This window comes from Lathamus discolor, chromosome 2 (assembly GCF_037157495.1).
Source record: "Lathamus discolor isolate bLatDis1 chromosome 2, bLatDis1.hap1, whole genome shotgun sequence".
Classification (NCBI taxonomy): domain Eukaryota; kingdom Metazoa; phylum Chordata; class Aves; order Psittaciformes; family Psittacidae; genus Lathamus; species Lathamus discolor.
In genome coordinates, this window is record NC_088885.1 from 6,104,571 (window position 1) to 6,128,291 (window position 23,721).

Consider the following 23,721-nt stretch of genomic DNA (forward strand, 5'->3'; position numbering starts at 1 on the left):
GTCAGTCCCGCACCGGTGTCACCAATACTGAACACAGACTGAGTTAATCATCAGGTTCCTAAAAACAGCAATTAAAAGTAACGCCTCCAGACACTAAGTCCGCCGAAACAAACCGGTATGCATCTCCTCACCTTCATCTGCTGAAGCGCTGGCTCCAAACCGGCTGCCTGGTGCTTCAGGGTACGTCTGCGAGGAGACTCGGGTAAGGAGGGCTGCTGTAGGTACCTTCAGGGAGGGTGTGATGGCAGAGCAGGGCAGGAAGCGCTAGGACACTGTCAAAGTTAACAGTCACAGGGTAACCCCAAAGGGCATATTATCTGCTCAAAGCCGTTTAGAAATACAGTAACAACGATGACAACAATCCTGACCTGCTCACATACAAACTTCCCTTCAAATTACATTAAGTTGTTCTTTTAATACATTTTAAAAGGCACATCCTCCTACACAGATTCAGCTTTTTAAAGCTTGATCCATTCAGCCACCTGACACCCCAAGGTGATTCATGTTTTCTTCCTGAGGCATTAAGAATCACTTCATGGTGGTCTGACAGCATTTGGTATCACACAAAACCAAGAGCCATCCTTGATAATACCAGAAAAGGGGAATCAAACTGAGGAATCTTAAGAGCATTCTGGCTGGATTGAAATCTAAGTGCCTGGCAGATGACTCTGGCAAAATACCATACCTAGCTCAATGAAAAGAGAATTGTTATCTGAAGGGGGCTTATAAGGATGCTGGAGAGGGCCTCTTCATTAGGGACTGTAGTGACAGGACAAGGGGTAATGGGTTAAGACTTAAACAGGGGAAGTTTAGATTGGATATAAGGAAGAAGTTCTTTATTGTAAGGGTGGTGAGGCACTGGAATGGGTTGCCCAGGGAGGCTGTGAGTGCTCCATCCCTGGCAGTGTTCAAGGCCAGGTTGGATGAAGCCTTGTGTGGGATGGTTTAGTGTGAGGTGTCCCTGCCCATGGCAGGGGGGTTGGAACTGGATGATCTTGAGGTCCTTTCCAACCCTAACTATTCTATGATTCAAATACTCCAGGTCTTGACAGGTATATCCTCTTTGACAGACGATCGTGTTTCCATCAAGAGCTCCATACAAGACCTTTATTTAGCCATTGTGCAACAGAAACCAATGAGAGCATCCCACTGATCTCGTTAAACTGGCAATTACACAGGTAATCAAGGTTGGTGCTTCAGTTTTGCACTGCACAGTTCTCTACAAGATTTGTCTCACTCATTTGAGGAGATAACAAGGGCTGTAACCACACTTGCCTACAGCCAGCTTGAGACCTAGTTGTATACTGAGGTTGATAGTGTTCATGTGTTCTTGTTGAGGTGGTTTCTAAGCAGATAATGAAGGCCTATCATAGGGCCCATATTCTAGCTAAGTTGACAGCCAAACACTTATCAGAAAAGAGAAGACCAGCAGAAGTCATGAGAGTCTCTGCCTTTCTCCACCCTTTACCTGCCATTTTAGAAAAGGTGATCTCATTAGAATTATTTTTATTATGAAGAAAAGCCACAGTATTCACTGAGACAAGCGCTCTTGTTGGCTCTGAACATACAGGCCAGAAAGCTCTCTGGTACATTCCTGTTAAGAACTTATTTTAGTGACCGTACAAGGGGCAAAATTATACCTTTCATGAATTTAACCGACAGTGCAGGAGTGTCACCCCATAGAGACCTACTGTTGTGCTACAGCAACATACCATGCTGCACACAGGCCTTTATCCCAAACCAACCTTGCTAGACCCGTGGGGGAAAAAGGACAACACAAGAAATTACAGCCTGCAAGTGTATGGCAGATGGGAGTGGGGCATCACGGCTTGAGCAATCTTAACAGCTTTGCCCATTGAGAAAAAATGATCCCTTTCAGTTCAAGCAGCTCCTGAGACGAGCACAGTTAAATGCACACACCTACAGCACCCTTTTTCCAGCCCTGCCATTGGTACTCTTCTTCACAGCTGTTTGATGTGGTGTGGCTTTGTGCACAAACCTGTATTTTGCACGTTCACGTTTCTAGCAAGAGTCTTCACTGAGCTGCTGCTCCCTGCTACAGACACTAAAAAGAAAACTACACAAAACATTCCTATAGAAGCCAGCTCCTTAAGGATCAAATGTCTGAAAACATAATGTTTTTATTTGGAATAGAATACAACATACATATGAACAGGGACAGATGAACAAGTAGAAAGCACTACTAAGAGGCTGCCAAATAAATGCAAGGCAGAGGATTACAAGTAAAAGACCTGGGAGAAGTAAGCTGTTTTCTGGTGAGGTCACATTAAGAAAGGAGATGAAGGCATCTAAAATAACCTATTTCCCAAGAAAGCTGCTCCATTAGCAACCTTCCCACGTGTTTCAGATTAGCATCTTAACATTAAGAATACTGGCAAAATCAGAACCTGCCTTCTGATGCTCATATTTGTTTCAAATACATTCAAGTGAAAAAGCCTAACTTCAGTTAGTGTCTCTATTTGAAAGGGCCCAGTGTTTCCACTAGAAAGCGTATTTGCCCCACTGCCTAATGAACACCCTCTAGCAAAATGTTACTGACCATCAGCACATTCCACTGTTTGCCTCCTCCTTTTTACTTCCACTGCTGGAACTTGCGCAGATAATGCCACTTCATGGCTACATTAACTATGGACAAGTAACTGGAATGTCTACCTCAGAGACAGAAGAAACCCCAATGCCTCTTTTTTTTTTCTCCCCCTTTTTTCTCCTTTTCTTAACAAAAATAGACTTTCTTTGTAGGGAATCATCTCAGTTCTTCAGTAAGCTCCTCTTTGCTGTTTCTCAAGGAATGTCAATGGTGATCAACATGACTAGAGAAACGACTCATGTTATAGAAACCTGCAAATCGAACGTTTACCAGGAAGTAAGGTAGGAGTGTGTCATTAAGTGTTAATACAAAGTTATTAGAAGCACTAGAAGCAAAAAATATACTATTCAACCCAAAAATCACTGAAAAATAGTATCAGTCTACTGTTTCTTTCTATGGCAGCTTCTGAGAGATCAGATGGTGCTGGTGTTTCAGTCATCTGGCTCATATCTGAAGGTTAAAAAGAAAAACAAAATAAATCATTAAACACCCAAGAGACATTTTGTCTCTGAAGAAAGTATTAAACCCAAGGAATAAACTACTCCCACTAGTGACACATTCCTGTCAAGGCCAAGTGTATGACTTAGAGCAGACTGTTTTCTCCTGTTAGAATTGGCCAGTTTACCAAGCAGCAGAATGAGGGAATGACCAGGAACGTCCCCACAAATCCCAAACTTGAGACAGAAATTTAAACGGAAGTTTTAAGTTCCACCTCTGTCCTCCTACAGCACAGGTCTAAGTATCCATGTTGCCAAAGTTCACTCGACATTTGCAGAATGCAAGCCTCCTATACAATGTAACGTCCAGGCTGCATCTTTCTTTACTCAGTAGAGGTTTACCCCTGCAGACTTCTCATTCCCATAAACAAATGTGGAAGGAATAAGATAATGCCAAAGCATCTGGTATATCTCCCATCTATATCTCTGTGTGTAGCAGCTGGGGGCTTATCTACTACACCCGTGAGTATTTTGCATCCTCTCCATACTAAATTCTCCCATTCTTTGCTACACTGTAGCTGCCGCTGCACACATCAGCCCTGTTGACCTAACATGCATTAAAAGGACTGGCTGGCTAAAAGTCAGGGAACAGCCTACTAGAAGTTATTGCTAAGGGAAAACTTACAGTCTGTTTTAAAGACAGCTTCACATTAATAAAAACCACATGGGAGCAGAACATGGACCCAGAACCAGGATCCTGTTGGGACAGACAGAACAGCACCACTTACTTGGAAAGCTTTTTACGTAGATCCTTTATCTGCTCATTCTTCTTAGTGAGAATCTCTTTCATGTTGCGATAGGCAGCTGTTTGCTGAAATTTCTTCTCCAGTTCCTACATAATAACATCGACACATTATTTACACCTTCTGAAACCCAGGCTAACATGCTTCCTTAAAAAACTACTTCCTTTTCCTCCTCAAGTTTCAAGCCAGAAGTTTCTCTAATTCAGTCAAATTCAGATGAGGTCAGCTAGCAGATTCAAACGAGATTACTGGGAGAGACAGAGAAACAGAAACTTTATTTTCTAATTAAATCAGACTAAAAATCTTCTGAAGACTGGGGCTACACTTTTCATTCCAAAATTCCTTAGCAGAAAAAAGGGGAAATTTGTAAGTACCCCTTTAAGAACAGGGTGCCCAGAGAAGCTGTGGCTGCCCCATCCCTGGCAGTGCTCGAGGCCAGGTTGGACAGGGCTTGGAGCAGCCTGGTCTAGTGGAAGGTGTCCCTGCCCGTGGCAGGGGGTTGGAACTATATGATCTTCAGGTCCCTGCCAACATAAACCATTCTACGATTCTATGATTCATCTAGTTGTAATCATGCAGTTAGCTGTGGTTTTGTTATTTTATAATGCGGTTTTCCACTGAAATAACAAAAATACACAGGTACAAGTGTGACTCGGTGAACTCTGCAACCTGTAGCGTATGCTTGTTAAACTACTAATTAGTTAAAATGTCAGTAAGGATCTCATCTTTACATTACAACATGCTAACCTTTTCAGCTGTGGATAGCTGATCCCGAACCTTCAGCAAGTCATGCTTCGTTGTCACTAAGTCCTCTTCCAAGAACTTCTGGTTTGCAGTAGAGTCACTCAAAGTCTTCTCAAACTGGCATTTCAAAGCTGCCACTTTATTCTCCAGCTCAGCGATATCCTGGTTTGCATTAGTCTTCAGCAAAAGAAATATTTAAAACGTGTCAAATGCCAGAGAAGAAATAAAATGTCAAAATTGTTTAATTTTATGAAAAAAAAAACAAATTAAAAAATGAAATATAAATATTTTATTTCAAAATAAAACGTCAAGTGCAAAATTCCACATGAAGTGGGTAAGTATTCATTTTTAATAATTATGTTCAAGTTACTCCTGTAAAGCTTAAATTCGAAGTGCTTTAACTAAAATAAAGAAAAATAGTTAAAGCACTTACTAATTTATAACTGTAAAAAACTGTTAACCAATGCATTTTAGAGATGGCCGGAATGTTTTCTCTGCCAAGCTGAGATTTCAGGTTCTTGTACTTCACTTCTTTAGGAATTAGGCGAAGCCACAGGATGAAACATATAATGAGAAATTACTTAGTAAAGTATCACAGGCATTTCAAATGCCATCGGTGTAGTACAGGTAGGAAAGGATGAAAGTGCTAAGGCTTGTACTATCATCAACCAGGTACCAATACTGCACTGTTCTCACATGCATTATAAAAAGGGCCTCCACTGTGGCTTGTGAAGCAACCTTCCTGTTTCCTTGTGAGAAGAAACAGTCCACGCTCTTCTGGCCATCAGTTCTGGGTCATAAAACATTATATTCATGTAACTGTCCTATGGATTTCCATGAAAAAACAAAGAACAAAACCCCTCTCAGGTTCGAAAGCTCAGCTTCAAACTCCCAGACGTGTCATGACTGAGGATGAGGCTGAACCAGCAGCGCCTTAAAAAGAACAAAAATCTAAAACTAAGCAAGGTCTGCTCCACCTGTGTGGAGGATAAGATCTGAGCACAGGAAACCATTTGATAATAGTACCCCTACAGAAGAAAAGCTTACTTTGCTTACTAGCTAGTTTCAACAATATATGTATATATGCCTGTAAATGGAAAATGCAAGAGCTGAAGAAGCAGCAAATTGGGACATGAAAACTAATGATACTCAGCAGCCCTGACACTGAGGCCAATTACTGTTCTACCACGAAGTAGGATGAGCTTTTTTTCTTTTAAAACTACACTCACTACTGGCCAGGATTTAACAAACCCCTTCAATATTTTAAACCTGTAATAATTTAAGGCTTAACAAAACAAAGAAAATATTTTCCATAACTTCTAAATCAAGTTTCCTAATAAATAATATTATTGAATGCAGATTTTGAAAGTGACTAGATAAAATTACAACAGATTAAGAAAGCCAAGTACATACCATAAACCAGTTAGAAAGCAAAATGAAAAGAAATCAGGATTAAAATATGAAAACTGAAGTGGAAATGTTTTATGATATCGAACTTCACTTCCAAATCTGGAAATAGAATCATAGAATCATAGAATAGTTTGGGTTGGAAAGGACCTCAAGATCATCCAGTTCCAACCCCCCTGCCATGGGCAGGGACACCTCTCACTAAACCATCCCACCCAAGGCTTCATCCAACCTGGCCTTGAACACTGCCAGGGATGGAGCACTCAGAACCTCCCTGGGCACCCATTCCAGTGCCTCACCACCCTAACAGGAAAGAATTTCCTCCTTAGATCCAATCTAAACTTCCCCTGTTTCAATTTTAACCCGTTACCGCTTGTCCTGTCACTACAGTCCCTGATGAAGAGTCCCTCCCCAGCATCCCTACAGGCCCCCTTCAGGTACTGGAAGGCTGCTCTGAGGTCTCCACGCAGCCTTCTCTTCTCCAGGCTGAACAGCCCCAACTTTCTCAGCCTGTCTTCATACGGGAGGTGCTCCAGTCCCCTGATCATCCTCATGGCCCTAATACTGTGGGAACTTTAAAAAGTCAAGTTTCTCAAAATGATAGGATTAAAATGTTCTAATTTTGTTAAAAGTTCAAACTTAAATGCTTTAAATTTCAGGGAAAAAAAATCACACACAAACAAACTCCTAATTAGAAAATTCTAATTGTTGACAAAATAAAGGTACAAACTTAAACCAGTACTGTGTGTCCTGGACAGATTTATCTGTGTCAACCTGCAGCCTTCTAGTTTATGTTTTGGGCTTTTTCCCTGCAGCAGCAACTCACCATGTTTGAATCCTCATTTACATGAAACAATAACCTCAAGTAGTAAAAATAAAGGTGAAGCTGTTTTGACTGTATGCTGATATGGGCAGAACTATGTAAAATCAAGCATTTGCCATCTGACTCATCTGCAGTAAAGCTTCAATTGATGCTTAAGAATATAGGACACTGGATACTTCCATATAAGTATTTAGGTTTTTAAAGTCTGAAGTGAGAGCCACAAGTCTGCCTTGACCATGTCAAGTGTAACAACTAGTGTTCTATTGTTGCTATAAAAACTAGGTTAGATACCATTCTTCCATTAGTAAAATAGGAAAAAACAAGCAGAAATACATTTTGTCTGTTAATACAAATATCACCCCTGAGAATATGAGCTCTGCAATGCTACTTCCTGATAGTAACTGGAATAATGCTTTCTGACAACAATTTATCATGGTCTATGGGACACAAAATACATGTCATAACATCAACGAACATTCTGGATTATCTGTCAACTGACAGACCAGCAGGAACAGACAAATTCAGCAGCAGTACTGCAAGACCAACTTGAACTTTTGTATTTGCCAGCAAAGAAACACACCATACAGACCAACTTCTTAGATGTACGGGCAACAGTTGTGTTAAACAGGGGTGGTAGTGGGTGAAATCTTAATTGTACTTACCTTTTGATCGCCTTGGATCATCTGTAAATCCTTCAGTAACTTCTCTATCTTGGTCTTCTCATCGAGTGCAGCTGTAGCCTGTGATACATAGAAAATGTAAAACCTCAGAAACATATTTTAATTGAAAACATAAGAATAATAACCATGGGATTCTCATTTAGATAATTCTGAATATGTGAACTGCATTAAGTATCTGATTTACCTGTGTTTCTACGGTCTTGAGTCTGGTCTTCAATTTTTCATTTTCTTCTTGGAGAGAAGCAACTGTCTTTGGGTTAATGAATGAAAAGAAGGTTGTGAATACTCAAGCCATTTTGAATTTTCCAAATACTGCAGGTAAGGAAACACACTTCACAGCTTAGGAAAGCTCCAAAATGCTTATCAAAACAGCCTTCATCAGCAATCAGCAATCCAGTTATTTATTAGGTTTTCTGCCTCAGTCAGCAAAAATGGAAGTCTCCAATGGCACTGTAATATATAGGGCTGCTTACTTAAACTTGTCGTATGATCTACTGAATTGAGATTTGCAAGTTTAGCATCTTGTTAGTATCAATATTAAATAAAGAAAATTGCATGTTCAGAGACACAAGTCTCATTGCTGCTCATCATTTATGTTTTCAATCAACAAGCAAGTAAAACTTTATGTAGTTCCTGTTGAAAAGAGGCAAACACTGTGCTACTGCATCTTATAGAACCATAGAATCAACTAGGCTGGAAAACACCTTTAAGATCACCAAGTCCAACCATTACCCCAGAACTGCCAAGAACACCACTAAAGCATATCACTGAGGGCCTCAGCTACATAGTTTTTGAACATGTTCTGTGTCATAGGAAATGACCATGTTTTATCAGTCAGAGTGAAGTCACCGTATAACTTTGAATTATTTTTAAGGGAAAACAAAAAAAGCCATCAGATGCACAAATTCAACATAAACTGTTCTGAAACAGCTTTTGAAATTATTGTTGAAAGAGAACTACATTGATCTAAAAGTAAAATACAAATCTGAATCTTAACTGCTTTAATTATGTTAATGGATCATTCTGGTAACGCAGGCTGGAAGACAGAAAACGCAACTCCTCGCTAAATATCTTGTCTGCTCATAAATTACAAGTGTGTTGTAAGAAGCGTGGCATTTGAAGAAAGTCCAGTTGAACCAAGCAAGTTCAATACCTAACAAAAACTATTGATAACACTGAACAGTAGAATGTGCTTTGGAATTATGAAAATCTTTAGCAAGTGGGAAACGAGATGTTTTCAAAACTAGTCAATTCCAAATTCTTCAAATGCTTGTTTCTTTGGGGGGAATTTAACCAACTCACAAAAGGAAAGAGACTGAATGTAATAAGATTGACTTACAGTGATACAGAATGTTTGCTAACCTGATTATTTCAGCCAGCTACATATCCTAACTTACTTCCTTGTTGGAAAGCCAGCCAGCTGAACAGAACAAACTGAACACTGGTTTCTACTAATTTACCTCATTAAATGGAAAACCAAATAATTTCAAAGGCCAAAATGAACCTTCCAAAAAGAAGGTCAATATTGCAATACGTGTTAGAGGCCATAACCACACAATAAATTTAAGATGCTTTATATTTATTAATTTATTAGCATTTTAATTTACATTCCCGGGTATATTGCCTTGACATGTATACAGCAACAGGCATGTTATAAGGATATGGCTGTACAGCTACCCAGTTCAGCTGAATCAGCAGAATGGTCATTGATCACAGCTGCACAAACAGACAAGTTCTTACCTTGTTTAGCAGCTCTGTCCCACCTTCATTTAATGGAGCCAGTTTTGGTCTAATGAGGTCTGTGCTGGGCTAAAGAAATCATAAAGGCTAAAAATGTAAATTACACACATTTCTAAGAGGAAGACAGGTATGTCTGTAATCAGTAAAACAACTACTGACAGTCAGTCTGGCTTTCTTTTGTAAATCACTTTTTCTTAGTTCATTTCTTACCAGTGTCTTGGCTCCAAAGTTATATTCTGCACTTTCAGCTAAAGCTAAACAAAAACGAGGCACAGAGACATAAAAGGGTTGCAAACTTGAATTTCAAAAGACTACCAATGCTGCAGCAACTGAAAGAAAAAGGAGTAAGGAAAACGGAAAAAATATCTGAGTTATTATAAAAGCTCCAAATAGTGTTTTAAGTGTTCAAATATAATCTATATTAACTAAATATACCTTTACACCACAAACTAAGTAAGGTGCAATCATAATCATGCAAGATAAGTTAGAGTCACAGCTCTACTGAGGAATCTTCTCATCTCTTGATTCCATGCTGGGAGAAGTGATTGTCCCAGTTCCAAGGGAATGAGATGCTCCAACACATCCCTAGTCTGTCTGATTTTGGGATGAGGATTGAGGCATGCTCTGGATATGCAGAACTCACAATCTGGAAGCAGCCAAGGCAATTTGGTGTGAGCACTGGTGCCGAACTGCAAAATGCCACTTTTTGGAGCCTGTCAAAGATTGCTTTGAAAAAGGTGGTTTTATTTGTGTTTAGCTTTTTCTCTCTAAAGCACAGGGAGCCAGTACTAAGTATTTTCAACACCTGCCATGACTCCACATGACATGATTATGATTTAATTAAAATAAAAGTCTACCTTCTTGTTCGAAGATATAAATTCTGACTTTTCAAACTCAGCAACCTGCTCCAACAATTCTCTTGAAAAGAAAAAGGAAGGCAATTATTTACTAGAAGAACTATGTTATGAAACACATTTTACTAAGCTGATGCTATGCTCTTTACTTCATGTAAGATTCTCATTACAAGTACAGAATGAAGATCCATGCACATGCAGTAAGTGCAACAGATCACGTCATGAAATGGCACGGTATATGCATTAGAACTATACGATTTAGCACCCTTGATTAAAATACAATCTACTCAGAAAACAAAAGGGTTTTAATCAAATCCTATCACTTGCTCTTTAACTGATTAACTCAAGCAAAAGTATTACCAGTAAAAACATCTTCCCAACAAATGTGAAATTATTGTGTATCTTGATACTATATAGATGGAAGACTTATCATCGAAATAATGTACAAGAATAGGTTTCTATGGTTAGGAAAAGAATGTGAGTAATCAACACTTTGAAGTTTTCTGATCACTGAAAGGCATTCTGTACAGCCTCATATATGTTACCGATTCTCCAGTTCAGAGACGTCTGTCTGTAACTTCAGGTACCATTTCTCAGCCTGCGAAAAGATCTGCCGCAGAACTAACACGTTGGTGTAAGTTGTATTTATGAGCTCTGACTCCACTTCACTATGTACAACAGTCTGCAGCCCATCCAGCATGTCTGTCACCTCATCGACTGTGAAGGTCTCCTCAACCAGCCTAAACAGAGCAGTCAAGATGAGTCACGTATGATAAAGGTTAACAGTTTTGCACTGTTATGAGACCTCACTATACAGATATCAACCATATCTACGCAATGTCCTTCTGAAAATATCCACTATGGCTAGTTATTCAATGATCATGGCACTACTAACTGGTTGTTGTACTTAAATTTTCTCCTGGAAACATTACAATCACAAATATGACATTACATCTTGCTTCTGATGTCCAAAGCTGATGCAAGTCTGCAGCAGAAGTAATAATAGGATAGAACAGAATCATAGAAATCTATATTACTTCTGCTGCAGGCTTGCATCAACTTTAGACATCAGAAGCAAAACGTAAAGCAATGACATGCTGACAATATCTATGTTAATTCCTAAGACTCTGAACAAGCCCTTTTAAAACTGATTTGTAACATTCGGAACATTATTGGGTCTTTGTTCCTCACTAAGAACATCATACAAACGTAAGCAGAGAAAATTCACCGCATTAAGCATTTAAGCCTGCACCTGCGGCTAGCACATTTTGGCTTATTCTTCAGAAGTACCCCCCGATGGTACCTGCTGTCCTTAAGGTTCTGAAAACAAGAATCCACTGTTTTGAGACACAGGCTGCGCTTGAAACGGGCAAAGCGCATGTAGTTGATGACTTCATTCTGGTGGTGCTCATTAAGGCCTAGCTCTGCCTGTGGACAAGGATATAAGCACAAAGATGAATATACACTAAGTAAACAGGAGCAGAAGCATTGTGGAGACTTGCCTTCTGACTAGTCTTTGTGCACATTAACTAGTATGGTAAGAAACAATCATATTTTCATACATGTAATCTTTAACCTCACATAAGTGCTCCCCCTTTAAAAGCACCAGTACATGGAAGCAGGGCCTCGAGTGACCAGTATCCTCAGGAAAGTCATACAAAATCAGAGAGAGACACAATCAGGGGATCTGAGCCAAAAGGACTGTAGTGGAGGGAAAGCTCTTGGGTAAATCTGTCTTTGTATTACATGCATGAGTACATAATGTAGGTAAATGACGTATCATTTATAGATGTACTAATAAAAACACGCAGGAAAGTATATTACATTTCCTTGTCCGTTTATATGTAAACCTCAAGGCTTCCCATACAATCTTAAGTGATAATTTGCATTTGTTTCTGAATAGCCTATAGCCCAGAAATAAAAACATCCGCAGGCCAAATTCAGACAGAAGTGGTTTTACACCTGGCTAACTGCCCTTTCTATGTACACCTCTGTTTCAAAAGAGGGAGTTCGGGCATGGCCAATGTTACTGGAATAAATCTCACTCATGCAGGCAGCACAACGGGGCATGAATGGGAGTTTTCACTGGAGTCCCTGCAGAGCTGAGGCAACCAAAGGAGAAGTCCATTTCATTGACTACAGTATTATTAGTTAGCACTGTTGGTGTTGGAGACAGCACGCAGCAACTCAGGCAGTAAACTTGAGCACCTTGTCCTTGTTAACCCAACTGCACAGGGTCGCTCCAGTGCAAAGGCAGTTCTGGAAGGACACCACTGAAAACCTGAGCACCGACCTCGACTGCCTGGAAATTAAAGGCAGTGCCGGAGGCACCATGGCAGCAGATAGAACAACCTCTCACAACGGGGTTTCAAGCCTGATGACTGCCCACCGTGTTCCACACCTTGCAAACGTGAAATCGCGCGGAAAGCCCAACTAATGTTTCCTTTGCTGTCGCTGGGTGTTCTTTAGATAAAGGGTTTCTGCTCGGTGCAGAGGGAAGCCAGGCCAACACCAGCGCTGAAACCTCGCGATACAGAAAGCAGCCCCGGAAGAAATTCAGCTCACAAATAAAGACACAAACGCAGGCCAGAGCCACTCGCGATCTCCAGGCTGGGGCGCTGCATCCTACAACCCCCCAGCCCCACTGCTCCCCGCAGGACCCAACGGGGGTCACGGCGGCGGTGGCAGCAGCCCTCCACGCCCGGCTCCCGCACGACGACAGGCCGCCTCCCTGCCCACGGCAGCGCGGAGCGGCTTCCCCCGGCTGCAGCACCGCGGAGCCCCGAGCGACAGAGCCCGGGCGCTCCGGTACTCACCATGGCGGCCCCTCCACCGGCGCCCGGGCCGCGGCCTACGGGCTGGCGGTTGCCATGGAGAACACAGCCTCGCGAGCGCCGGAGCTGCGCTCCGATTGGCGGCGGTCCGCTCACGTGACTCACCCCGCCCGCTCAGCGGACGGTAACCAAGGCAACCGCCGCTGCGCACCGACGGCTCCCGCTGCGCACGGTCCCTGTTGGGTGTGCGCCCCGCTGCAGCGTCCTGTCAGTGAGCGGCCCTGAACTAGCACTGACCGTAACCTCACACTGACCTGAACCCATAACCCAACCCCTAACCCCGGCTGTAACCCGTAACCCAACCCCTAACCCCGACTGTAACCCATAACCCAACCCATAACCCCGACTGTAACCCGTAACCCAACCCCTAACCCCGGCTGTAACCCGTAACCCAACCCATAACCCCGACTGTAACCCATAACCCAACCCATAACCCCGACTGTAACCCGTAACCCAACCCGTAACCCCGGCTGTAACCCGTAACCCAACCCCTAACCCTGACTGTAACCCGTAACCCAACCCCAACCCATAACCCCGACTGTAACCCGTAACCCAACCCGTAACCCCGGCTGTAACCCGTAACCCAACCCATAACCCTGACTGTAACCCGTAACCCAACCCCAAACCATAACCCCGACTGTAACCCGTAACCCAACCCATAACCCCGACTATAACCAGTAACCCAACCCATAACCCTGACTGTAACCCATAACCCAACCCATAACCCCGACTGTAACCAGTAACCCAACCCATAACCCTGACTGTAACCTATAAACCAACCCCAACCCATAACCCCGACTGTAACCCGTAACCCAACCCATAACCCCAACTGTAACCCATAACCCAACCCCCAACCCTGATTGTAACCCGTAACCCAACCCCTAACCCTGACTGTAACCCGTAACCCAACCCATAACCCCGACTGTAACCCGTAACCCAACCCATAACCCTGACTGTAACCCGTAACCCAACCCCTAACCCTGACTGTAACCCGTAACCCAACCCCTAACCCTGACTGTAACCCGTAACCCAACCCCCAACCCTGACTGTAACCCGTAACCCAACCCATAACCCCGACTGTAACCCGTAACCCAACCCCTAACCCTGACTGTAACCCGTAACCCAACCCCTAACCCTGACTGTAACCCGTAACCCAACCCCCAACCCTGACTGTAACCCGTAACCCAACCCATAACCCTGGCTGTAACCCGTAACCCAACCCATAACTCTGACTGGAACCCGTAACCCAACCCCTAACCCCGACTGTAACCCGTAACCCAACCCATAACCCCGACTGTAACCCGTAACCCAACCCATAACCCTGACTTGAACCCATAACCCAACCCGTAACCCCGAATCCTAACTGCTTGAACCCAAACCCTCACCCTAACACTGAGCCTAACCCCTTAACCCTTATCCCTAACATTAACCCTAACCCCTAATCATAACCCTAACAGCTTAAACCCAAACTTTCACCCTAAACCTAACCTAACCTTTACCGTAACCCCCTATCATTAACCCTAGCCCTATTGGCTAAACCTAAACCCCATCTAACCTTAATACTAACCCTACCCCTAATCATAGCCCTAATGCCTTAAACCCAACGTAACCCTAACCTTTACCCTGTCCCCCCAACCCCTGACCCTTACCCTAACCCCTAAACCTAATCTAACCAACCCTAAGCTAGCAGAGGGTTAGAAAGAACAGTGAGTGCTAATTGAGCTGTGAGTGAGCTGGGAGGGTAATTTGAGGCTGAATACACGTGTTTTCATGTGTCAGGGATGAGAAGTCTGTGTTAGCAATAGGTAAAGTATAATCCCCCCAAAGCCCCAGCAAACCCCAAAAGACAGCAATCCCCTATTTTCCTTCCTGATGTTGCAACTGCTACTAGGTGTTAGCAGTGTCAGACTGGGAGACAGGCACAATAGATTCAGAGGTTTTGGTGCCAAACGGGTACAGTGCCTACTGAGCATATCCAAAAGGATTCTTCAGGACTAAACCCACGACATCTCATTTCAATCAGTTCTTTAAAAGGAACAATGAGTAAGTAACTCTTACCTCACAGAATCAGGCCATCTTATCTCCTAAAGGCGCTCATCTTCAAGGCCTGTCAGCACTAAAAATTCCTCTATAGAATTAAACAGATGTATTTTTAACAGCCAGTAAAAAAAACCCAACTTTCCCAGCCTTGGTTTGAAATAGTTGAACCCCAAACCACTGAAAAAACTCCAAACTGCACAATAAAAAGCCCCAAACCAAAATCACCAAAGGAAACCAAAGACCCCACCTGCAGCAGCTTCTGAGTGCCTAACCCTAAACTGAATCCTTACCATTACTCTTACCGAAGGCTAAGCACAGTCATCTATGAATACCTGCTTATGGCCCTGCACCACAGACCTCAAGTGCCTTTTAGTGTGTCACAAGAAAAACAAAGAGCCGTTTGAATTGCACCAGAGGTATCCAACCACATATTTCTCCCCAGGGGCCTTAGAATGCCTCTTCAGGTATTTGATGCATGTGTCTTTCATTGTACCCAAGGGCCTTGGAGGACTTTGGCGTGCTCTGAGAGTACCTATGAGTGCTTATACATAAACCTAATCCTACCCTGAAGATTAAACCCACACCCAGTGCCTTCTGGAGTTCAGCACTGCCTTTTAGTGCATCCCAGCAGTGTTTGTGAACCATCTGAAGTTCAATAGGTCATCTGATTATCTATCTGTGTTCCTTCTCATGATGTGCATCAAACTGCAGGGGCTGGCAATGGGCTGCTTTCAGCTTCTGCTGTTTGTAACTTCGTTTTGCTTTGCCCAAGAGAGCTATGATAAAAGCGCTGGCCTTGAGCCTAGCCAGGTATTTGGGCCCTGCATCCCTGCTATCCCAGCCTGAGCAACAAAGGTGTCGATTGTACTATAATGGTTTCTATATGCTTAAATGAAACCACTCTTTTTAGAACAGAAACATCTTCCAGTACTCAAAATAAAACCCACTCTAGGTTTCAAGCAACATTTAGAAAACTTAACAGTGTCCAAAAAGAGGCAGAATTCCGACAGAAGCAATGAAGTTTCTGTTGAGCACTTACACAAAATTGTTCAACAAGTTCAAATGAAGCACGCTTACGGGCTCAATCAGCTCAGAAAAGCAGGTTTTATTTTCAACAGCAGCACGTACATAGAACATTCTCAAAATATACACATTTCAAAACAAGAGACTGCACTTCATTAACCAACTTGCTGTGGTTTATCAACTGTTACAATCATGACTGCAGCCAGGCAGAGTTACTGTACCACAGCCTTCCTACAAGTGGGATGCTTTCCGGCTTCACTGGTATAGTTATGCAATACACTATAACCGCTAGTAGCTCATGAAGAAACCCCACACAACTTGCCAATTCACTGTTACTGCCATTGGGAGGCTTCAGCTACCAAAGTACTTTAAAAAGGAAAGTGTTATTTAAAACAAGTGTGGCAAATAATGAACTTCAGGGAAACACTCTATGCACATAATATACGTGTTTGAGTGGTTGTATGTATGTCTGCCTGAAGTTTCCTGGGCCAGGACTAGTCCCAACAGAAGCAACATAGCAGCATTTTGGTAAGGGAGGAAGCTAACTTTTCCTAAAACCTTTCCCTTTTGTTTCGATGCAGAACAAAGATTAAACCAATCAAAAACTGCTTGCACTTCTAGATGTTTAAACATAGCATTGCATTCATTTTTCCTGTGTTTCACCACAGTTTAACAAGTGTCAGGATATGCTACATGTGAATATTCTAACCCAGCCACCGTTTTTCATTCACTACAGAAGTATTTTCTACATAAGCCTATCTTCTTAAAATATAATTTAAATATAACCTTTTAACAGAAAAAACAAACCAGAACACATCATCAGAAGATTCAGCTTGCAGGTAATTTTCAATGCATTAGAACTCTTAATGAAGCTGCTCCAACTGTGGCAAAGATCTGTGTTTTCTCATTTAGGGGGGTATTTGACCAAAATGAGCAAACAGGTTAAGAATAAATGGTGATCACTTCACGTCCACTGCCTCGGACCAGGAGAACTCTGTCCAGACCTTCAGTCAGAACTTCCAAAAACTCCATGTCTGGAATATCATTAAGTCAAGGAATTTATCCAGGAAAGAAACAAAAAAGCCACTAACATCTTTAAAAGTCGGATATATAATGCAAAAATCAAGTTCAACAATTTCCTCAAGGAGCTTTCTTGTGTCACCCTTTACTGTCCCATAACATAATCCACCTGCTCGCCCAAGTGGAAATGAGGCTTAATTTGAGTGAAAGTTCTAGTTCTGCCCTACTCGCTTACACAAAAGATGAACAGAGAGATTTTAAATTAAGTTCAATATTTAGGAATGCTTCACATTGACTCAATCCCCCCACTCCTCGATCATCGACACTTCTTAAAACTATGGAATCAAAAGTTGTCTTCTTAAAGGCAAGCTTATGCTCACCGTGGTTACCAATGGTTATCCTAACGAAGAGACAATGGCACAGTCATAAAAATCAAATTCCAAACGTCACGAAATATGGAAGCAGTGAAGCAGAGGATACAGTTTTCATCTCCTTTTCTGTTTTTGGGAGGTCCAGGCATATTGAGGAGGACTAGCTGAGCATGCTGTGATTTATTAAGCACTACTCCATTGAGCTTCACAGCGGTGTGCATTCTTCTCACATTGGACTGATTCCTAGCGTGCAAACAAACATTTTTAAGTATTGCCACAATATGTATTTATTATGTATTTGGATTTATAAGTTTCATCTATATGCAATGTACACAGAACAAGCTGCTTTCATGGACACCAGTATTTGTACGCATTCAAAATAAATTATAGGAAATGCAATATTGAGGTTTAAAAGATGGGGGTTTGGGTTGGGTTTTTTTTCCATTTGAAAAGAACATTTAACTCTGAAATGCAAGCAATTCTAAGCACATTGCCAAAATGCACAATTCTTCCCATTGTCAGCGCTCTTTTGCAACAATGAAGCAAACTTTAGTCCAGTTTATTAAACTATATATAAAAAGTAACTGGATTTGTACAGGAAATTCCAAGCAAAGGAATTAAAGGAACGCAGTGGGAAGATTACAGTATGTATGTTGTATGATACAAGATTTCCCTCGCGCTCCTTTGGAGACATTACCAGATTCCAATAAGCCTGGTAAAGACAATTCAGAAACAGCAAAGAATTTATGAAGTTAATAGTTCTTATGTCCTGAGTAAGGCAGCAAGGAATGAACTGGATCTGAACCTCTCCCCTTACACTATCAATATTAACTACGTTGTTTCTTGTGCTCACAAATACCACAGATTTACAGTCAAGAGGAAGAAACCGTTAGGACTTCAGAGATTTCCATATTCTAGGATCAACCTTGGATCATTTAGTCACCCTTCAGAACAAAAGAACAGTTTCCTTAGAGCTCCTGAGAAACTGCCACCTGCGTAAATCTAGGTAAGACTGGAAATGAGTCACATGCTACAGCACAACAAGAATATCCAGACTCTACCTTAGTGGATCCAGAAGATCCACTGCCCAAAAGTAGGTTTTCACAGGTGTCACTTTAAAGGGAACCTTGGAAACAGGGTGACAGCCCTTCTCATAAATGGAGATACTGGTATGTTGATACAAGACAAGTATCCCTCTATAATATGCAGTATTTTTGGCACACTAGTTAGTACTCTCTCTGTTAAAAGCACAACTGTACCCTGAGAACAAGCAGGCTAATAGCAGAGGGACACAAGACCTCTGAAGTGCCCGATCAAGGCTGGCATCTTTCGAACTCCACTAACAGCAATTAAAATTAGAGCACAAACCCCAGCACTGGATCAGCTCATCAAAAACCAGAAACTAATGAGAGCAAGATCTCTTCCCAAAAGAAAAACATTTAGGAGGCCCAAACTTCCAAAGGAAATGCCCAACTTTGTTCTTCTACTACAGGAGGGCATTTCAGGGGGCTACACTTGGTTCTAGAATCTTCTAGCAACATGAGGCTACCCTCAGGTTTTATAGGTAAGCGTGGAGTTGAGAACAACAGCCAGATGCAGGTTCATTCAAACATAGGGTGCTGAGAAAGATGGAGAACGATGGGAGCAACTTGTGTTCTACTAAGTCCTGTTTATTGGGTTTTTTCACTATGAAGGGAAAAGCCGTTAACAGGACGCTATTAGAACTAGCACGTCTCAGGTTGTATTTTCATTCTTGATTTTGCAGGGGCAACTAGAGCAAAGTTGAAAAGGCACCTGGCCAGAAGCTTGGTGGCCAGTGGAGACCAGCCCCATCAATTTCAATTGTATTTTGTTTCTCCGCCACATTTTCCCCCAGGACAATGACATTTCCAAAACAGAGTTCAGTTCATCAGTCCATCCTGGCCCAGCGGCCATCTGTTCTGAAAACTAACTGCACCGAAACCATGTTATGAGCAAAAGAGTACTTGAAGCTCAGTTTTTCAGAAGCAGAACAGCAGCTTGAGAAGACCAGAGAACAACTATGAAGAGTGAGGCAAGAGTGTATGACTGAAGAGGTGTATAACTATTGAAGTAGAAACACTGTTAAAGACAAAATGCAGAGGAAGTATAAGGGGTGTAAATTTGCAATGGAGTGGGCAAGAATTTAGCACCGAAGTAAAAGATCAAACTGAGCCTAAAAGTACAACATGAACCAAGGCTGACTAACTTAATTTATCCTTCAAGTAGTGGCAGAATTGAAATCACACACGGGACACGAAGTAAGCTCAGTTTTCACAAGAAGCTCAATTTACTAAACAGACAAAACGAAGATAACATTGTGCTCTGAAAAGAAGCAGAGCAGTCACAAGTCAGTTCCACCCAAGAACAGAGAGCTCTAGTGTCCCATTTCTGTATGCTCTCATATCCAGTATTCATCGGAACTCAAGTTATTTCTGCACATGCATGGGTTAGTAGAAGGGAGGCAAGAACTGGCATGCGATGAAACGTGAAAATTCCCTTTGGGAACAAATTTATCCTTATTGTCCCACTAGTTATTTCACAATGGGAGCATCTTCCCAGAACAAGAAAACTGTAATTTTTAATGTAATTAATTAGAAAGCTAATTATTATACTGGTGCAGAGGAGTACTGTCAAGTGCTACATTCTTACAGAAAGTAAAATACACGTTCTGTGACTTACCTTGAACAAAAAGTGGATAATATTTCGAAGAAAACATTAACAGCTCATGATAAATATCTTTCGGTGATAAATTCTAAATCACAGTGTCTAAAGCAAGGTATAAAACTATGCACATACTGCAAATTATGGTTTAGGAAACACAAATACAATGTACAGGACCACAAGGACCAGGGAACACAGCCTACGTTGCTTAAGTGAAATGAAATTTAGACTTACAGATTTCCCCATTCTCTACGTGGAAGGGAAGCAAATGAACAGGAAGAAACAGATTTATGGCATCAGGTATGTATCTAATTCAACAACATGTACAGGCACACCAAGTTTGAAACATAATTCTCACCCCCAATAATCACATATAGTAAATTTAAAACATCTGAAGTCTGTCTTGCACAATTCTAAAGAAATAATAGTAAGTATTTCCAAGATATTAACACTTCGACCCACCCCCCGCCTCCTTTTCCCTCAAGAATTCAAGTATAATGCAACCCAGAACAAAAACAGTGCTTTAGAGCAGAAGGAAGATGGGAGGATGATGTTTGGAATTTGCAGAAGGTACAGTTTGTAAAGAGCTCGGAGCAAACCCACAGAACAACTCAGGATTTTAAGGGGCTGATTCTCAGTGTATCTTCTGTGGGCAAATCATGCGTTTAAGAACTGTTTCCTTTAGATATTAAAATTCCCATTGACATCCACAATTTTGCTACTCTAGGCCATGCTTATAACTGCATTCTTCCAGAACTCAGACAAAATGCATATGTGTATGCATGCGCCTGAACACAGCATGAAGCAGCAATCAAGCTGATGTCTTTCCGTCACTGGTTTTGTGTCTGCTACATTAGGCTTGACAAAGGCAGTAGCTGTTATCTACTAAGTGACCTGTCTTTAAAGAAAAGACATTGAGGAATATTTCAACAGGAAATATAAAAAAGACATACATATAAGCACAAGTTTTATCTCGCTTTCATTTACAGGATGAGGACTGAACATCTTTAAAACAAAAACCAAAACCAACCCCCAAAAACTCCACCCAAACCCCAAAACATAAGCTAAATGTCTTGAAAGAATCTATCTGCTTCTTTGGTAAGGCCTCCACCCCAATACAACACAGTAATAGAGACAGGGAAATGATATACAGCTTAAAACTATTATTACCATCATCATTATTATTACTACTACTATATTACTACTACTATTACTATTTATTATTAGTAGTAGATCATTATTATTATCTACTATTTATCTCTCACAGGAAGAGAGAGAACCAAAAGCTATCATTAAATATTTTAACATATATGCTTTCTGGAACAATCTAGAAGCTGAGTTTACAGCTTGAAGTCTGTCATTTAGGCTTCATTCACCACATTTTGGTGAATGGCTCTTTACAGTCATTGCTGTTCCACCCGATTCCATGCTAGTTTCATGAAGATGGCATTTAAGTGTAGTGCATGGAAAGATCATATTTATACTCATCTTTAAATAAACCAGAGTCTCTTAAAGCAAACCCCAGAACCACCACCAAAACCCCCACACTCAGTCAAATAGAAAACTCCAGACATCACATATATACTTACGGTTTCATGTTGAAAATATCTTTAAAGCCAGATGCATTTGAGTCTTTGTTTTTATGCTTTTCAGCTACAAACTTCTCTTTAGTCCAGGTCATGTGCACTTTCTCTGGCGCGGCAGCAGCCACGCTTTCTTTGACTGCTGGAGCTGAGTGCGAGGCAGTGTTTCTGTCATGGATCAGCTGAGCCTGGCCACAAAACAAACCATCACCCCAAGATTCAGCCACAAAGAGCATGTGTAGATTACACGGTGTTAACATGCTGAAAAGTAATTTCACAGCAGTGGAATAAAAGGCAATACAGAAAAAAGGCACCTCGCCTTGCAAACAACTATCAGACTGCTTTGACTTCAGTATGAAATGAAACTGCAAGATGACGTCTGGGCTGGGATGTTATTTTGTAGTGAACTGAAACGAGGCTAATCCAGCCAAAGAGTACTCTATTAACACTGGCGGGTTTTGCCATTGAAGCTTGTTGAGTTACACTGTCATTTTCTCAGCTACTGTCCTACATGTTTTCCATTTCGCATGACTTTAGCTGAACTACCAGCATGACCCCAGGAACACATCAGACTAGCCAAATTGCAGGCTAGCTACCTTCCATTGGATTATTTATGCATGCAAGTGCATATTACAGAAAAAAAGCCAATCAATGTAACCGTGAAGGGGCCTTCTGAAGAGATAGCCCTTACAATAGCAGAAACTCAAATCACAGCTTTAAGGACATAGTACTGTTGTTCCTGCATGCATACAAACTTCTGCGTTCCCTATTTTGCATCCCCCTTACTCCTCTTGAGGAAAGAAGGAAGAAATATTTGAAGACATTATTTACTTACTTACCTTTGTCCACAGGCTTCTTTATTTCCATCAAAAGCAACACAAATACAGTACCTTAGACTCTTGCGTAAGTGAACTGATATATGTTTTGGGGTGTTCTATTTTAGGTGGTGGTTGTTTTTCTGTTTGCTTGGGGTTTTTGAGATCTGTAGCAGTTAGGAAGTCTCTTCAGAGACTTGTTAAACCCTGAGTTGAAGCTCCAGTTTCATTTGGGAACCTCAACCACATGTTAGTGATGGTCATGTGCCTCCATATGTGATGATTTAGAAGAATCAGTTTCATTCAGACCACAGTCAAAAGCATGACTAGAATCAAAGCAGACGACAAAACTACCTTCTATCTCCGAACAGTGCTTCCCCTACTGGTTCACAAACTGTAATTGCAGCTCTTCCTAAATACCCAAGAGCTTCTGTATTTCTCCTAAATAATTTCCCCATTCCCTATCCCTAAGGATTCCCAAATCCTAAAGTTAAATTTTGAGGTTTACATATACCTTTATTTTTTTGGATGGTCTATGTATCTCCCCAGAAGTTTAACTCATGAGTCAAGACTACGAATGAGAAATTACTGTAAATACAGTTCTATTATGAGAATGTAAAAGCTAGCAAACACATGCAGATATCTGACGTGCCATACAGCAGTATCCAGTGAGCTAAAATGTCAAACTAATAACTGCAAGATGAGTCCAGTACAACTAGGCTTCAAAGAAAGACAGCTTGCCATTTTTATAAAGACAGAGAGGCCAAGAGAAATTCTGGAGCTATAGCACATGCTTCCAAAAATGCGAAGACTACAAAGGCACGTTTTTGTTAGTGCTATTTTGGTACCAAATTAATTACATGAAATACAGCACGCTCTTCTCACACTTCACAAAGAAAGGGAAACAGAAAGGCATACAGCATTTCTACAATCTAGGCTAACAGATCTTTAGATAAGAGCAACACTTCAAGTGCACGCGAAAACCATTGATCACATCAGTCCATTTCCTTTCCAACTGACTATGCAGAAAGCAGTAATGACATTTGTGGGTTAATAATTGCTTGTCCATAAGCATGGAAATCTCCTTACAAAGCCCTAGCATATATAAAGGTCTCAGAGAAGCTTAAGTACTTCAAACCAGGAACTATAAAGGAAGGCAATGCTTTGTAAAAGTATGAAACGTACTTATTAATCAACCAACCACTGTTAAAACTTTTAAGAGATAGAAGGCAGAGAAATATTTTTGCTTCTGGCTCT

At 41.4% G+C, this 23,721-nt stretch overlaps 2 protein-coding genes across 4 annotated transcripts in view; both read right to left on the reverse strand.

The window, feature by feature from the left end:
• Window positions 1–2,109: 2,109 nt before the first annotated feature.
• Window positions 2,110–13,019, reverse strand: LZTFL1 (leucine zipper transcription factor like 1). The gene is made up of 10 exons (XM_065665603.1): window positions 12,913–13,019; window positions 11,400–11,524; window positions 10,642–10,836; window positions 10,100–10,160; window positions 9,243–9,311; window positions 7,687–7,752; window positions 7,485–7,562; window positions 4,596–4,769; window positions 3,834–3,937; window positions 2,110–3,058 (listed from the first exon to the last, which is right to left on the reverse strand). Exons 1-10 carry the CDS (start codon window positions 12,913–12,915, stop codon window positions 3,040–3,042), a joined length of 894 nt encoding a protein of 297 aa, XP_065521675.1. The 5' UTR covers window positions 12,916–13,019; the 3' UTR covers window positions 2,110–3,039.
• Window positions 13,020–16,055: 3,036 nt separating this feature from the next.
• LOC136007627 (solute carrier family 12 member 7) overlaps window positions 16,056–23,721 on the reverse strand; it is a 56,810-nt gene continuing 49,144 nt past the window's right edge. For all 3 annotated transcript variants that reach the window (XM_065665605.1, XM_065665607.1, XM_065665606.1), the window contains 3 exons: window positions 21,656–21,837; window positions 17,494–17,627; window positions 16,056–17,027 (listed from right to left, as the gene is read on the reverse strand). In XM_065665605.1, the coding sequence (XP_065521677.1) occupies window positions 16,936–17,027; window positions 17,494–17,627; window positions 21,656–21,837 (408 nt within the window). In that variant the 3' untranslated portion in view covers window positions 16,056–16,935. The remainder of the gene's footprint in view (window positions 17,028–17,493; window positions 17,628–21,655; window positions 21,838–23,721) is intronic.